The 18,922-nt window shown below is 39.3% G+C and overlaps 1 protein-coding gene across 1 annotated transcript in view; it reads right to left on the bottom strand.

The window, feature by feature from the left end:
• tp63 (tumor protein p63) overlaps nucleotides 1-18,922 on the bottom strand; it is a 107,948-nt gene that overhangs the window by 71,031 nt on the left and 17,995 nt on the right. The window contains exons 2-3 of the mRNA XM_031902027.1: nucleotides 13,174-13,296; nucleotides 9,984-10,116 (exon numbers count right to left, since the gene is read on the bottom strand). Of these exons, the coding sequence (XP_031757887.1) occupies nucleotides 9,984-10,116; nucleotides 13,174-13,296 (256 nt within the window). The remainder of the gene's footprint in view (nucleotides 1-9,983; nucleotides 10,117-13,173; nucleotides 13,297-18,922) is intronic.

Genomic DNA, 18,922 nt, shown 5'->3' with positions numbered 1-18,922 from the left:
CTATCTTGTATTTGCATTAATTCATTAATTTAAAGATTTGATGAAGTGCTAAAATATCTCTATCCACCTAGTCCTTTCATGCCTAGGCCTGCATGATTATCAAGGTAAAATAAACAGAAATTGGACATTAATCAAAAATCTTCAGATTACCAAAACCTTCCAAAAACTTTCCATTTCAGCAACTTTTTCTATTCATTTTGTTTTTAAATCAATTCTCTTTCCACTATCATATCAGGCATGTCTTGGTGCCCCCTGCTGGAACTTCATAGAAAAAAAAAATCAAGAGATCTTATTTGATGCTGTAATAGAGTTCAGAATCATAAAACATTTACTGTTCTTGCAATATTAAATTAAAGCTTTTATTTACTGCATCTTGCTGATTTGATGCATAGATAAAATGTATAGATAATGAAAGGTCCATGGTGCACACATGAGTAGCTACAAGTTGAAAAAAAGTTCTTAGTCCTGAAATTGCATTCCTTGTTTCACCTTTGCCATCATGTTCACTTTTTTTATTCTGAACACAATAGCAAACGGTGCAACTGTATTTCACTGCACAAGTTAACCAGCAAGTCACAAAGTAAAATTACTTGATTGTACGGCTCTAAGCCAAGGTTTATTCTGCATTCATTTGGGCACTGAGGATGTGCTTAATCTGCTGCACTAGCAAAAAGGTAGGAACTCAATAATTATAGCCTAATGGATATAAAGTGAAAAGGGCATTAAACAGAAGCCTATCTTCCAGTGGAAGTACCATTCATGCCTGACAATATTTACTCTTGAATGTTAATGTTTAATTAAAGTGGAATGCTGGGTCTATTCACTGCACACCTGTCTGCAGAACAATTGGCTAAGAGCATGAAGTATGGAGCCATGAATCAGCGGTACCTAATGGCTTATTCAGTCCTATGATAATTGGCACTTGAGAATGCATTTTCACAGCTACATACTTACTGTGAATATTAACATGCAGCAAAAACACCAGTAACTACAAAGATCTGCAGAAAAACTCACATAGGGAGAGGGTGCGAGCAGAGCACAAGTGATTGCCTGTATTCTAACAAATGAACATAGCAAGAGAGGGGGAGAGAAGTTATAGTAGGGCAAGATGGTAACAATTACACCCTTTTTACCATTTTATCTGTAGTATATTATATTATAAATAACCAGTTTTAATATGTAACTTTGTAACATATAGATTATGAATTCTTATTTGAATCTCTATTCCTATTATATGCATTTTTGGTAATTGTATATATTAACACAGATTAACTTCAGTTTGGCAGATCAGTTGATCTGAGCAGTTAAACTAACAAAGTAGGACAGTATGCTGAGTACGCTATGCTGAGGAGTGCATCTCCGCCATCGTGCATTGACAGCTAGCGCCAAACTAAGGGTAGGCAAAGAAGTCTGTGCCCAGCGCCTCCCAATTTGTTGTGCCCTAGGCACGTGCCTCTTCTGCCTACCTCTAGTTCCCGGCCCTGAAAGGCACTGCTCTTGCGCTCTTTTTCTCAAATTAACACCAGCATGCTTAGTGGCATTATTATGCCAGAAATGTTTATGCCAGAAAAACATTAGTTATCAGCAAGGTGTAATGGGTCATTTACTATTATTTTGTTATTTGTGGCATGCAATGGCGCATATTGACACTGGGAAACCTTGGAGCTACAGCCACCCTGGTACAGAAGAACAGGAACAGCACCTCTTGTCTTTGTAGATTAAAATGCCTTTATTGCAAAGTTTTTTGGGGCAAACATAAGACCTTTTATCAAGCTGGACATGGTGGTAGTTGCAGAGTTCCCACAGGTTGTTGTGTCAATACATAAATCAAATGCACCCTATTTTGGATAGAAACAACAACCCTATGTACATCATTTGCATTAAAACACAAATGCAAAAGTGTATGTTTTGATGAATCTGGCACAATTGTGACATACATGATTCAGAACACCCCCATAATTAAACTGCATTATGGGTAAAAAGATGTATTCACATTGAATTAATAAGTAAATAAATAGTGATTGCTGTTTTGCAGCTTACTTAAATTAATTTCAATTGAGGACCTTCTGTATGATGCTGCAGTCTAAAGAGACTGCCAACATTCTGTTGCAACTGGGCCGACAAGGGGCTACTTTGTGTGGAGTGGCACTAATCGTTGATGAAGTGCACTGAAGAAAATGTTGGTGACATTGCTTGTCTGGTTACACCATGTGCTAGCTACGCTAATTAGCATATGCTGGTGGGTATGCAGGTAAGTAGCTTGGTTAAGGATCCAGTAATGATTACAACCATCACAAATCTGTTAACCCAAGCAAGCAATCAAAATATGATACATTAAGAGCAACTCACCAATCCGAAATCTGACTGTAAGGTGCTTAATCTATCCCAAAATTAAGCAGAGATATTGGTTTGAGCTGCTAAAATAGACACAATAGAAATGGGCAGTAGTAACTGTTTCCAAAGCTGTAAAACCCATTTAGAAACTTTCCAGTAACTGACACTGGACTTGATACTGAAACCTTGAAATCAATATGGATATTTCTAAAAGAGATGAGAGTTCATGGAAACAAAGGTCATTTGGCAAGCAGATAAAAGGCACGGATTATGCAGTTTGCTCATCTATTGGAGCCGCTCAATAAGCACCGGGAAGCAATAATATTATTATTCTGCAATGACAGTGCTGTGTGTAGATATTATAGTAGGCATGTATTACTGGAAAAGTAGTTTGTAGATAGTTGAAGAAAGTTTATTTAGTACCTATGTGCTTCTTCTTTCCTTGAAACACACAGTTTTACTATAGGCATCACATGGCACCTGTTGTTTGTCAGTAATGTGTTATCCACTAAGCAGTGCAGTCCAACTTCTGTGGTAGAGAGGGACTTGAATTTTTCTGAGATATGGTGGAGGGCTGATAATAAAAGACAGTGTTGACCAATCCCTTTTTTAAACCACACTCATGTTATCACAAGAACTTTTAAGACCACATTAAAGGAACAGTAACACCAAAAAATGAAAGTGTATAAAAGTAACTAAAATATAATGTGCTGCTGCCCTGCACTGGTACAACTGGTGTGTTTACTTCAGAAAGTCTACTATAATTTATATAAATAAGCTGCTGTGTAGCCATGGAGGCAGCCATTCAAAGGAGAAAAGGCACAGGTTAGATAGCAGATAACAGATAAGTTCTGTAGAATACAATAGTGTTTTATCTGTTATCTGCTATGTAACCTGTGCCTTTTCTCCTATTTTCTAGCTTGAATGGCTGCCCCCATGGCTACACAGCAGCTTATTATATAAATTATAGTAGTGTTACTGTAGCAAACACACCAGTTTTACCAGTGCAGGGCAACAGTGCATTATATTTGTATTACTTTAAAGCTCTTTCATTTTTTGGTGTTACTGCTCCTTTAATGGTGGTAGGGCATAAAAAAAAATAACATTTGCCGCTCACACATCCTTCATGTGTGAAAGAAGTTCATGAAGTCAAATTATACCACACCATTAAATCCATATGCTTCCTCCTCCCCTGTGGATAGAAGAGCAACCCTCAAAACATACTTAAACACCTTATGGATCATAAAATAAGTATCTGCAAAGGCTAACAAATGCCCACCAGGCTCACCTTCCACAGTATGGCACACACAGGCAGAGTAGGGCAGGCAGAGTATGGCACACACAGGCAACATAGGGCAGGCAGAGTATGGCACACACAGGCAGCATAGGAAAGGCAGAGTATGGCACACACAGGCAGCATAGGGCAGGCAGAGTATGGCACACACAGGCAGCATAGGGCAGGCAGAGTATGGCACACACAGGCAACATAGGGCAGGCAGAGTATGGCACACACAGGCAGGGTAGAACAGGCACAGGTAGAGTAGGACAGGAGAAAGGGAAACCTATCAGGACCATACAAGTACACCTGTACCTGAGGTGTAAACAATGCAGGAGCCAGTTAATCTCAGTACTGATACCATTTAAAGCTTAAACAAAGATAAGCAGCCATAACAGCCAGACTTTAATATGGGGGGAGGCTACACAAGGGAAGGGGGGGACACTGACCACCGCAGCACTGCATTAAAGCAAGAGACAGCTTAAACAGACTGCTACGATGGAGGAAGCAATATCTCTGTACTAGGGAATGTGTAAAGAAAGAGCAGACTGTCTGACCTGGTGACACCCTGATAAATCAAGAGTCAAATGCAAGAGGCAGTCAAAAAATGAGTGATTAATGATGTTAACATATTAGCTGTACACAGAAAATACCAAAGGTTCACATTAAAAAAATGCACGTGTTCAGAGCATACATCCTTAGGGAAGAGTGAGTGTGTTTCTGACAGGAGAATTTACCCCTAGAATGAGCACAAAACTACACAAAGGTGCTTGCACTGAAATGCCATTCATTAAGTACTTACATTTAAATTGTCTTCAATTCATCACTAGTGCACCCATTACATTTGTTAATGTAAATGAGGTATAAGGGAGCCCTATTGATTCCAAGATTTTTGCAGCAAATAAATTGCCTGCAATTGGAAGGGTTTAAGTACGCACCTAGTTTGTCGTGGGAGCAACTTGTAAACAAGTGGACAAAATTTACTAACCAGCAAAAAATGTTTGCCCCGTTCCACTAGGCTCAATTATTCTGGAGTTCTGGTGAAAAAAAGTTGCACTGTGAGAAAAATATGGCAAATTGCGGCATTCTTTTGCAAGCAATTTTAAACAAGATTTTGTGCCTTTTATTGCATTACATACATAGAAGATAGGGAAAAAAGTTTACATTTCATCACTGCTGTCCGTTGTGTGTACATTAAAGCTGGTTATCTTTTGTTATATAACCCACACTTGTCTACAACTACTAGAAATGAGCAAAGCAAAAAATGTATTTGTTCCTATCTGCAACATTGTGCTTCCTTTCTGTTAAAAAATACAGTCCATAGTAGGAGAAATAAGGAAGATAGACTACTGCTTAGTAAATAAATATCAGAACAATCTAAACAGAAGTTATCTAAGTGAAGTAACCATTTTCCACAAATTTGATATGAAGGTCAGGCTAGCAAAGCCAATAATTTGCTCAGTGTGTGGCCTGCCCCACGAGTAGCAAACATCATGGAGCAGAGCTAGTAGAATGTTCCTGAGGCTATAAGGAGTGATTTTCCACACCTTAATTACACTACCCTTACTTCCTGCAATTAAAGCAACATTAAAGATGGAGTACACCTTTCTATCAAATGAAAAAGCATTCAAAATCTTAAATAAAGGATTTAAACATGTAACATTTGTTTAAGTTTTAAATCAGTGTCCTGCTTTAAGTTTTTGAAATAGAACTAGCTTGTTTCATATTGTTATGTCTAAATGCAGAACTCATTTGTTTTAAGGCAGTAACCAGGTCTATAATTATGGTTGCAGAACTATAACTTCTGTAGGTTTGAGAGTTATAGAACTGCAGCAGCTGGAGTGCCAATTGTTGAGTATATCATTTCTAGCATAAAGAAACCCTGGTATTATTTACTGTAAAGTAGGCCTTGTGTGAGTATGTTTATTGTGCTGCTTACCATTCTTAGCTACTAACTCTGCACTCATGTCAGTTACACATTTAAAAATCACACAGGAAAAAAAGGGGGGAAAAGAATTGGTTATTATTTTTGTTCCTTCCTATCTGAGATGTGTGTTGTACAAGCGATCAAATATCCATAAACAATTTCCATTATAAATACACTATACCAGTGCTGTCCAACTTCTGTGGTACCAAGGGCCGGAATTTTTCTGGCCTACATGGTGGAGGGCAGTTTTGGCCACTCCCCTTTTTTAAATCGCACTCACTTCAAACTACACCCATGTTATCACAAGAACTTTTAAAACCATCCCCACATTAATGGTGGCAACACAGCAAAAACCCAATGGTTGGTGCTCACTGAAGGGATATCACCCTTCATTCATATGTGAAAGAATTATATTATGTCATATTAAGACATACACTTAAATCCATATGCCTCCTCTTCTGTGGATAGCACAGCAACCACCAGCATATAATTACACACCTTAGGGACCATATAATGACTATTTCCAAATGCTAACAAACTCCCAGGACAAACCCCTGCCTGGTTCACCTCCCACAGACAGCATAGGGCAGGGAGAGTAAGGCACACACAGGCAGCATAGGGCAGGCAGAGTATGGCACACACACAGGCAGCATAGGGCAGGCAGAGTATGGCACACATAGGCAGCATAGGGCAGGCAGAGTATGCACACACAGGCAACAAATGAAAAGGCAGAGTATGGCACACACAGGCAGCATAGGGGAGGCATAGAGCAGGCAGAGTACTGCTTGCCCTACCCTGCCTATGTGTGCCATACTCTGCCTGCCCTCCCCTGCCTATGTGTGCCATACTCTGCCTGCCCTCCCCTGCCTATGTGTGCTATACTATGCCTGACCTCCCCTGCCTATGTGTTCCATACTATGCTTGCCCTCCCCTGCCTATGTGTGCCATACTATGCCTGCCCTCCCCTGCCTATGTGTGCCATACTCTGCCTGCCCTCCCCTGCCTGTGTGTGCCATACTATGCCTGCCCTCCCCTGCCTGTGTGTGCCATACTCTGCCTGCCCTTCCCTGCCTATGTGTGCCATACTCTGCCTACCCTCCCCTGCCTATGTGTGCCATACTATTCCTGCCCTCCCCTGCCTACACAGGCAGCATACAGAGACACAATAATGGATGTGTCAGAGGGAATGTCTGAGACAGGGGTATTACAGCCTGAATCTGAGGTGTGAGCAATGCAGGGGGCCAGTTAATCTCAGTACTGATAGCATTTAAAGCTAACACAAAGGTAAGCCATCAAAGCAGCCAGACAGGTGGGGGGCCACACAGAGGGGGGTCGGGGGCCGCCAGTTGGACAGCCCTGCACTATACAATACATTGAGGCGTGTTTACTAAGATTGGAAATAAATATTATTGGTGATGTTGCCTATAGCAACCAATCAGCAATTAGATTTTAACAGTAACCTACAAGTTAGAAATCAAAAGCAAAGTTCTGATTGGTTGCTATGGGCAACATCACTGGTGATATTTATTTCCGGTCTTAGAAAACACCCCCCATGGTCTGTAACCGTGACATGGGGGCTCAGTAACTGGCGCTGCTGCCTTGCAGTGATGGTGTCTACAAATTGATTTGGACCTCAGTACTATGTGTGTGGAGTTTGTATTTTCTCTCCTGGGTTGTCTCTCATGCTCCAAAAATGTATATCCTGGTTACTTCGGTCCTAATAAAAGTGACCCTAGTGTGTGTATCATTTGTAAATGTCATAAAAACTTTAGATTACAAGCCCCACTGGGACAGGGACTGATATAATTGATAAACAGCCTCTATAAAATTATCTGTAACATCACAGAACTATATAAAGTATAATACTAATACTTTACATATACAAAAGTGTATTGCATATTAAGTAACAGTTAATTGTATACTGTACTATACTTATACTGATGTGAATCATATATAAGCTCTGTAAAAATCATTGTGGAATATGTCAGCTCTATATAAATAAACAAATAATAATACAGAAATATTGAGACGTTTATGTTCCTTTTAAAATCACAGTGTCCGATAAATGCATCTTACTGTATGTAGATAATTAAATATAGTATTATAAAACAATCATACCAGTTCAAAAGTGTGGTTAGTAATCATGAATAGCACTTCATATGCTGCTTCCAAGCAGAACTTGCTAAACAAGCTGGCCGTCGATTGTCTTTTATTGGTCTATGTTGGATGTTTTATTGTTGATATAGAACTAGATTTGGACTGGGGACCAATGTTAGGATTTGATCACAAAGGCTTATGAAAGCAGAGCTGGGGATGGAGAAAACTAAACACCAAGACCTTTTGTGAAGAACATTAGCACAGGTAAAAGAGTTGAAGTTTTAGTTTTACGTACTGCAGAGGAAATATCCTGATTCATAAATCTGGGTGTGTTTGTGTGTCTTAATATGTAATGAACCTGAGCCAAGAAACTGCTTCCTTGGATGAGCTCTAGTCACAGCTTATCAACTGGAACATCACACCCTACACATTGTTCTATATCCTGGGTTTATGACACACAGGCAGATTAGTACTTTAGCAGCTTTAAACTGTAAGTGGGAGCATAATAGTTGACTTTCCCAGGGTCCAGTGCAGCATCTAGCAGATTTTATGTCAGCAAAATCTCTCTCTTTTTTGTCTCTCTCTCTTTATATATCTTATTGGTATTAGTGACAAATAAAACCCCACATAAGTTACTTTGGCAACCTATCATAACACTACTGGCCCAAGCAATCAGCTAAATGTAGGGACCCATAGGGTTAACAATCCCTATGGTCTTATCACCATACACTTCCTACTTTGCTGTTACTATTCAGAATCACATGTAACCACTTTTTGCTATTTGCATTTGTACATTTATTAGATAGGATGAGCACTTACTGCACACTGTTATAGTGTCAGGCAGGGGGTGGACACTTCCTCTTTGGCTTTCCTCTTACCAGCAGAAGGTTGTGTTCAGGCAGCCTGGACCAAACTAGGCCCAGAAGCCTTGAGCCCTGGAGGAAGCAACCACTTTGATGATATACTGTAAGTCGGGGAGCAGGGACCCCGTGAATGGGGGTAGGTCAGTGTGCAGGTTATACATCTATAAGAGCACACTCTAGGAGTGTGAGTTAGTTCAGGATTATTTAGAAAGAGCAGCTGTATGCTCCAACAAATGAGACATTTGTGAGATTAGTACTCCCAAGGCTCTGCTGCCTTAGTGAAGGGACTGCACAGTAGCGTCAGGGAACTCCGACGTAGTGTAAACTCCCTGGTTCAAGTCGGCTATAGGAATCTGGGCCATTTAAGGTGGAAACCCCTACATTCTCACATCAGTCTCCACAGTGATGCTGCAACACTTTGCCTTTATACCAACAGCACCTGATATTCTGCTACTATACCTCTTGCTGTGAGTATTCAACCTGCATTGTCTTGGACAAATAAATCAAGTTCTAGTTAGAACCACTGGCATCCTAATTTCATTATTAATACCTTTGGCACAGAGAGTTGTAGTTGTCAAACATCTCATAAGTGCATTTCTTCCCCATGCAGGTGTGTCTGTGCTCATACCCTCTAGCTCATATATGTCAAACACAAGGCCCGGGGGCCAAATCCAGCCCGCCTGGCTGTTTCATGTGGCCCTTGGTGAGTGTGTCTGACCATCGAGCCTGATCAATTTCCATTTTCCTCACATAGTAACTAAAAAAATGTGGCCCGCAACTTAGCCTGTGTTTTAGATTTCGGCCCCCTTATGTGATTGAGTTTGACACCCCTGCTCTAGCTGGACATTGGTTAAATACTAGCCAAGATAGGGTTACATAAACTTACAATGTTACCTCAGTTATAAGTTGTATCAAAAGAGAGAAAATTCCAGAACCAGCTGACACCCACCTAGCAACAGAGCTTTAGAGCAGTTTTTGACACCAGTGGTGATAGGTTAATAGTCAGCCCAGATTAATTTTTAGATGGCCATCTGTTTCTGGTGATATCTCAATATGATCAGCCAAATCCCTATATAGGGGCACGACCAATGATCCTTAGGGGCATATGACCAAAAATCCTTCTATCAAAAAATGACTGGAATGAAATACAATGCTTAAAAAAATACAATGCATGATCAGTTTATTGTCCCAAAACTGTTTGTAGGCAAATGCTGACATTTACACAACCCTTTCCAGAGACTATACATCATTCACATCAGTCCCTGCCCCATTGGAGCTTACAATCTAAGGTATATAGAAATGCAACAAATTCTTTAAAAATGATATTATGCTTCATTACAGAACACTCCCCAGTGCATCAAATGCAGCTGCTATAATATAGCTTTACATGCATATGGATGTGGTACAGCAGTACATGTATGACCTGCAAGAAATTTATATAAACTATAAAGGCACAGCAATGCCAAAGCCTGTGTTTTCCACTCACCCACATGGAATCACTCACATCACAGTCCTGCATCCTGATGCAGTCCATGCTAATCTCAATCTTGTTTCTAGGACCTTTTTCCATTGCATCGCTCGTAAAATTCAAGTCGATCGGCTGGACAGAGTGCATTGGTCTAGGTGAAAACATTTAATATATCAGTGCAGAAAAAATATTGCTAAAATGTATACTGAGTACAAATAATAAGTTATGTGCTAGTAGAATAGAGTAATGCAATAGTGATGAGAGAATTTGTTCCAAAACATGGATTTGCTGCGAAATTCCGCATTTCGCAATTGGTGAATTTTTTCGTGAAACTGCTTATGGCGCAACAAAAAATGTCACATTTGCATCAAAAAAAGGCTTGCATGTGAAAAAAGTTGTGTGGTCGCAATTCACAAAATTTTTTACTGTTTTCACAAATTTTTCAGCAGTTTCACAATTTTTGGGGGAATGCAAAAGGGAACAGATGCGCTAATTACTAGAATGCAATATAAAGTCTTATTATAACAGATTGAAAAATTACATCTTTAACCCTTCCTGACCCCCACACAACAAAAAGTTTTTGTTACTGTGCTTAAATTATTCTTAATACTTACAATATATTTGACATTATGTGCACTACAAACTACACCCAAACTGCTTGTTTGTGCAGGGGAAGGGGAACTATGAATCCATAGCTGTAATTAAGTTACAACTTTTAGTATTAATTACTGACTTGTGCTTATGTATAGAAGAATAGTTGCAGGTTGCATATTGTGCACTGCCTTTATGTATCAAGGATAATTTATGGTTAATGCTTGTGTACTGAAAAAATTAATTCAATTCTATAATGTAATAGGCAGATGGTGATTTTTTTGTTTGGGGAGGCTAAAAATTTCAAGTAGCTTTATGCAATGGTAATCACCACACTAGACTAAGGCCTCATACAGACGAATGTTTTTTACCTGTGTTTTCCTGCACTGGATCCTTCATGCGTTACTGCACAAAGGAACATAGTAAGAAACATAGGCTAAAGTTAAAGGAAAACTATACCCTGAACAATGTTTGTCCCTATAGAAATATACTACAGAAAACAGTCTATGTATAAAACCCTGCTTTATCTAAATAAGCTGTTTTCAGATGAATACTTTTTTCATTAGTATGTGCCATTGGGTTATCCTGGCATTGTAAGTACAAAGGGATGCTCCCTGGGATCATAAGATTCACAGTGCACACAAACAAATCCCTGGCACACATACATGTTGGGTCATATCAGCTAATTGATGGGCTAAGTTCTTCCTGTTTAAGTTAGCAATATTTCCTGTCAGGTGATCTCTGAGGAACTGCACAGCCCACCACCTGAGCCAGGCAGGTAGCTAGTATTGCGAGGTCATTTTAAAGGAGTAAAGCAGTAGAAAAATAAGAGAGAGTGAACAAAAAGCACAGATAAAGAAAAGACAATCAATTAATTCAGGAATTCAGACCCTTTCCCCCCACTGTAGCGGCCCCGGTAACCCTGCCGCCCTGTGTGAACAAACGCCAGTGCGCACACAGGGGGTGGGCATTGGTGGGGGGGGTGTGGGTGCAGGATGTGCCAAGTCGACTAGGTTACCTAGGGCGCCTGGCCGGTTTGGTGCGGCACTGTTTAGAAGCTTTAAAATTTAAGACCAGATCAGACCACTGAAATGTTCCCTGATTCTTTTAGCTAGGCAGTGTTTAATCCAAATATATATGATAGAATTACAAAATGATTCAAGATGTGAAATGTTGAGAGAACAATTGTAAATAGCAATTTAAACCCCCATGACAAAAAAAAGTGGTGCATTATATTAAGAATGTTTTCTTCACTTGTTTGTGCTTATCTAATTCAAGGGCAGGAACTCACTATTTAGGAACCAGGAATCAGAATCAGGATTAGGAACTCAGGATCAAGGCAGGAATGTTGCTAGATCACAGACTGGAATCTTACTGATCAAGAGGAGAGGATGGAAAGTGGAAATCCTTTATAGGCCCTTAATTAGGATAGCTAAGCATTACTAGGTTGTAAATAAATTGGTTGGAGGGTGTAAAGGCAATGAGAGAAAAAAATATTTGCTGTTATTTGTAAATGTTATCCTGCAGATCCTTATGTTGGTCAACCAGATAAAACAATGATAAGATACTGAAATGTACAGGACTGACCATGTTCCCTTAGCGCTCTGGTACATGGGGAGATTAGTTGCCCGCGACAAAACTCCCTGTTCGCGGGCGACTAATCTCCCCGGATTGCCATCCCACTGGCGAAAATGTAAATCGCCGGTGGGATGCCATTTCGGGGAGATTAGTCGCCCGAGACACGGGAGATTTGTCTCCCCGTGTGCCAGAGCCCTTATATAAACTGATACATATAGTTTCTTGAAATTGTTGCTGTCACATTTGAAAATATACATACATTTATCAACACTGGGCAAATTTCCACCTGGGCAGTCACCATAGCAACAAATCAGTGATTAGATTTTTTTCAGCCAACTGTAGCTAGAGCAAGGCGAGCAAACATTTGATTAGTTGCCATGGGTTACTTCCCAGGTGTAAATTTGCCTAGAGTTGATAAATGACATTGTGACGGGAGAAAAAATATCATATAAAGCTGCCTTTCTTTAACACACTCAGAACAGGCTCAGATCAGTACTTTCTACCTGTGAGTTGGATAAAAAGAATCAAGATAAGAATATGGTGGTTTATTCTGCTTTATTGTCTGACATACACGTGTTCTCTGGGTTCACCCATATACAAAAAATACATATACTGTACATATTGTAAAAATAATAAAATGTTACATTTTTGCTTAGAGTTGCCATATATTTTGCAAAATACAGGTAACAATTGCCCCCAACCCCCAACATCACTAGTTGGATAGTTTATCCTCTCACATCATGATACTGGCAGTAGTCACTTACAAATGTTACTTAATTAAACATGCGTGCTAAGTGCCTTTACTTTCCAGATACTGATATTGTTGGCATCTACTAAGGGAACATCACTGGAGAGAATCTCCACTTACAAAGAGCTGCCAAACGTGTCAGAATGGGCAGCAGCCTATTAATGGGTACAGAGAATAAAAGAGAATAAAACAAATTACTGTAGTTCATATTCTGGTGAAGCAGAGGGAATAACAGATTTCTAGATTCTACATTTTCAACAATTCAATGTTCATATTTTTCTATAAACTTACCCTAAAAATTCCCACAGGCGGTCAAAAACATCTGAGCTTCTTTCACAGTCTTGAGAACTCTGTGACATGGCTGTACGGTAAAATCTCTCCTTACAGGAGAAACGTGATGATGAATCCACAATCCTAGAATAAATATAAAAGGCTTGTGTGACTTTAATGACAACAGCACTACCTGAATCTGGATCATGTTATGAAGGCCAAAAAGACTGAAGGATATCTTTAAAAGTATAAAGTGACCAAAGACAAACAAATATACATATTTGTATGTATGCCAGATACAGAGTGAATTTCTATGACCTTTTAAACCATAGCAATGTGGTAAGGTAGTGCACAAATGAGCATTGTGCCCCTAAACAATTTTATTTATAGTTCAACAATCAAAAACAATAAATGCATTAAGTATTTCCGCTCTCACAAATAAAATACAAAAATTAAAAGAACAATTTGCCAACTTCACAGCTCTATTTCAGGTTTACACTCTATTTCATGTACATTTCCTAGTTACAGAAAATGGGTTTGGGAGAAGGAATAAGTTGCATTCATTACAAAAGAAACAAAGCTTTGAAATCACTTTGACATAGTGAAAAGGAAAACCCCATTTAAAGTGTTGAGTGAAGGTAAATCCATGACCCTTGTAAACTGAAGAGATTAAATAGGCAGGAAGTATTCTGCCAGACATGAAGACTCAACCAAACAAGACACTAGAGACATTTCCCTGCCAAAGACATAACTGGCCTATAGGCAAGTTACAGGCAAAATATATTGTATTGCCTGCCAGGCTAGTAAGAGATCTATCATATTAACAATCATTAAAATACCAAGACCTCAAATTTCAATATTTACAGAAACATAGTCCAAAGTAACCATTAAGATGTTTAATACTGATGTACTGGTTAGTCTAGTGAGAAGACTATATGTTATTGTATAACAGACAGATTTAAATGAAAAAAGTTAAAGATAATATATATATTGGGATTGTCAACATATTCAATCAAGGAACATGTTTTGAGGCATTTTTTGGAATTATTTTTTTAACAGTTGCATCACACTCATATCATGGTAAGATTGTTCCTTATTGCCCCAGAAATTGAGATAATACATTACATTACACCATGTGACATGGCTATTATGCCATAGGAATTGGGTCTCGGTGACTTGTGTGACAACTACCTTTTATATTACTGTCTCTGTCCCTAATGTCTTAATACCAGCCCAGGGCCATCATGCCCCCATGAGCAGTGAAAATCTATGCATCTAAAGGTGCTCTCAGTACCTCCCAACCCTTTTTTCTGCTGATTCACAGCATATTCTGTGCTGCTGGGACCAAATCTATTGTATATAAACAATAAACAGACACAATACAAGGCTGTTTAAATATTATTTTAGATTTCCATCTCATGGCAACATTGAAACTGGTGCATTTTTAACCAGTAATCCAAATCCTATCAACCAATAATCAAAATCCTATTCTATTGAGTATAGAAAAATAAACTTTAATTGCACTATACACTATATTATTTATATATTGTTTCCTTCATTCTTTTGGAATCTATCACAACAAGCTGGCAAGTAGGTACTGTTTTATAAAATGCTGTTATCAGGACTGTTATCAGATGTGCCAGAAAGGAGAACCTGATGCACATGCCCATGCGCTGGTGCCCAATTATAGACAGGACTGCTTGATGTAAAAGTGATAGTGAGACCTAAAAGGCAATGTATGATTGACAGCAGAGGTTTTTAAATTTATATAAGAGGTATAAGAGATGTAGTGATAAGCAAATTTTTTCGGCAGGCATGAATTCACAGGGAATTTCCGCATTTCGCCATTGGCGAATTGTTTCGCAAAACTTCAGTGAAAATTTACCGCAAAATTTTGTTGCACGTCAAAAAAAATGCTGCACACCAAAAAAGGGCGCGGTCGCGTCAGATGGGGTGTGGTTGCATCAAAAAAGGGCGCGGGCGCCAATAAATAGGACACAGGCGACCGAAAAAGATGTGGGTGACAAAAAAGATGCGGGCGTCAAAATCACAATTTTTTTCGTTCATCACTAAAGAGGTATATATGTTTTAATAGAAAAAATTGTCTTTTATGTTTATTATACAGCTTCTCAACAACAGCCCATAGCACACAGGGAAGGTGCACTTACTTTCAAAAGATGGACAACAAGACCCAAGAATGAGTTTTCCCGGTGGGAAAACTCCAGGTGGGCGGAAGACATGAGCGGGGGTCAGGGAGTGCACGGGCAGCAGATTGGATCACTGTGCAACGATCCCCTCTGAAGATTTTTTCCCAGGGGGGCCAGCGCACACTAGTTACACCACTGTTAATCCCTATAACTTTTTTTTGTGGCAGGCAGTACCTTTTTTTTAAAGTTAAGCCTCACATGCCTGTAATAGTAAAAACCCAGGTCATTTTAAACACCATTGCAAAATTTAGACTATAGTTTACTGGTGGCTAAAACATGACTTGTGTATATGGGGATCTGTTGGCATAAGTGAGCCCACAAAAGCACCTCCAGATGTTGGGAAAAAGACTCATAGTTTTGGGAATAGTATAATTGGAAATACTGGGAAATACTGTTATGTATCACCATACCTTAAATCTGCTAAAAAATATTTAAATATTATTATTATTATTAACATTTATTTATAAAGCGCCAACATATTCCGCAGCACTGTACAATAAGTGGGTTACATACATTGGACATACAGAGTAACATATAAAGCAATCAATAACCGATACAAGAGGTGAAGAGAGCCCTGCCCAAAAGAGCTTACAATCTACAAGGAGAAAGGGTTGAGACACAAGGTGTGGGAATGGGCATGACAGAGTTGTGAGAGGTGCGGCACAGGTTATTGCTTTTAGCAGCACACTGAGGTTATTTTAAACAAGATTAGGGTAAGCTTCTCTAAATGTGTTTTTAGAGATCTCTTGAAGGCAGAGAGATTGGGAGAAAGTCTGACAGTTTGTGGGAGCGAATTCCAGAGAAGGGGGGCAGCCCTTGCAAAGTCTTGAATGCGAGCGTGTGAGGAGGGAATGAGAGAGGAGTTGGGGAGCAGGTCAGTAGAGGAGCGTAACAAGCGGGTTGGATGGTACCTAGAGATGAGTTCAGAGATGTAGGGTGGGGCAGAGTTATGAACTGCTTTAAATGTGACAGTCATTAGTTTGAATTTTATCCTGGATGGTAGGGGAAGCCAGTGCAGGGATTGGCAGAGCGGCATGGCAGAGGACTAAATAAACCCAATAGCATTTTTTTGCCACCAACATGGATTCATACAGCTTAGTTAGAATCAAGTACAAAGCACTATTTTATTATTACAGAGAAAAAGAAATTTTTAAAAATTAGAATTATTTGTTTAAAACTGAGTCTATGGGAGATGGCCTTCCTGTAATTTGGAGCTTTCTGGATAATGGGTTTTTGCATAAGGAATCCCATACCTGTAATTCTATAAAACATCTCGAACATTGGTGTTTATCATGATAATGTAATGTCATTTTTAACTTTAACAGAAATGTACTAATGGAATGAGGTTGCCCATAGCAACCAATTAGCAATTAGATTTGAACGGTCATCATTGTTAGAAAACAATAGCAAAGAAACAAGGTTTATGCCCTGTCCCTTAAAAAGGAACTTTTTGTGGGACAGTTTAGATCCTGTACATTTTGTGACACTCGATTATGCTCTTGGATTTTAGTCTTGGGGCTGTTTAAGTCCTACTTAGGATAGAGTGTGTTGGGTGAGTGACCTCTCCCTTTAGCTGAAGATGCCTCAGGCTATGCAAAAGGCACTATGACCCTAATGCCTGAACTCTAAGCTCACAAATCACTCTAGACAGGGAGCCAGAGACTTAGCTCAAAACACATCTATTGCACTCTTTCATCAATGCCAAACTTTTCAAAAATGTATTCAATAAAATACTTGGTTGTTATGGGTTACTGGAATGGAGCTAATGGTTATCATGCTGCTGCACAGGTTTTCCCTCCAGCATAAAGTAAAGTGAAACGAAAAGAGGGAAGCCACCATAATGTAGCCCTATTAAGGTAATTAACTTTTTTTATTCTGTCAGCAAAGGATACAGCAACGCTGTCATTTTATTGCCAGCAGCAGAATGTTACATAACCAACTTTGTGTTGTTAATTTGATCTCCAGGACCCAAACTGTACTACAAGGTTGTAATGAATTCTACACCATTATCAAAACCTCAGAACAGACTGATCATACTTATAGTATATATATATAGGATATGTATATACATGTCTAAGGTAAGATGTAGTGTGCTGATTCTTTATAAGAAGATAAATGAAAAATACCAATGCAGGTGTAAAAAAAACATCTTACTGCATGTGTAGTTTGTGACCGATAAGTGGACTAATAGTGAGTGTGCTACTGAGTCTCTAGAAAGCTGGCAGAGCTCTTTATGTTGGAATTCCCCTGCTCTGCACTGTAACACTGCTGAGCTGGCAAACATTCGCTATTAAGCAGGGCACAGCTGTGCAGGGAGCAGAGCGAGGGTCTTGTTGCCAGAGACAAGCTGTTAGAGTTTGGCAACAGATGCTTTCTGGAATTCCCCTCTCTTAAAATGGGACCATCTCCATTTCTCTCTCCCTGTCCTTGAAAACTATAGTAAGTAAACAAACAAATATGTAACCTTTTAACAGACAGTTGTACTGTGCATATAAAGCCAAACTTTATTATGGATGAGTACCCACTGGCATTTATACATCCATCTTAGGCCCATTGTGCTGTGTAATTCTAAGAAGGCAAAAAAAACGGGAAAGTGTTCCAGTTTTGCAAAGTTTCCACTGTGACCTGGTCCTAATCAGAGAACTTTGTTTGTGCCAGTTGCTGTAAAAAGCTTAAGGGTAAGCACCCACAGAACGACTTACTCCCGCTGCTATCTTGGTCAAGTAACCGCTCCGAAAAGGGTTTCCAACCGCAACAATAGAAGTCCCCAGTGGATAGCCCATTGCATTGCTTCGGTTGCGGAAGCCACACAGTGTTTCCTACAGGAGGAAACTGGATAATGGGTTTTTGGATATGGCATCCATACTTGTGCCACTCAGATTTGTGCAGGATTTGTAAAAGTTTAGTCAGAAAGTAAAAAAGGTACTGGCATCACCTCATTCTGAGTAAGTATACATCGATTCATGTAGATTCCCTTATAGAAAGATATCGCCATTAGTGAAGAGCAAATCTGTTCCATTTCACTTCACCGAAAAATTTGAGAAACTGCGTAAAATTAGGGAAACGGCCAAAAATGTGCCAAATTTTTTTGACACGACTGCGACTTTTTCGATGTGACCACAACTTTTTTTAAGCTACTTTTTCCTCACTCCCAATTTTTTTTCTGTAGCGAATTTTTGTGGCCCTTTCACAAAAAAATTTGCCAATGGTGAAATGCAGAATTTCCATCCATGCCTGTTGCAACATTTCACTCTTAACTAATTGTCATGTAGGACATGTAAATGTATGTGTTTATGTAGTTCAGAGAGCTTATACAGTATATAACACAACTTAATAACAAAACTTTATCAGCAAGACTGCAACTGCTATATGGAAAAAACCTACTGCCTGCTGATATGGACTTTACTATTTACACCGCCTTTCTGCTTAGAACATGCCCCCAGAATGATAGGCCATGGCACCTTCTGGCTTCTAGTAATAAGATATTATCATTATGGTAGGTTACAAAAAGCTTGTGGCCAGTCACCCAGAGAGATGCTGACTGCCTGGGTAAAGCTAAAACA

Source organism: Xenopus tropicalis, chromosome 5 (assembly GCF_000004195.4).
Source record: "Xenopus tropicalis strain Nigerian chromosome 5, UCB_Xtro_10.0, whole genome shotgun sequence".
Lineage (NCBI taxonomy): Eukaryota > Metazoa > Chordata > Amphibia > Anura > Pipidae > Xenopus > Xenopus tropicalis.
The sequence above is the reverse complement of the archived record's forward strand: the minus strand, read 5'-3'. Positions and strand labels throughout refer to the sequence as shown.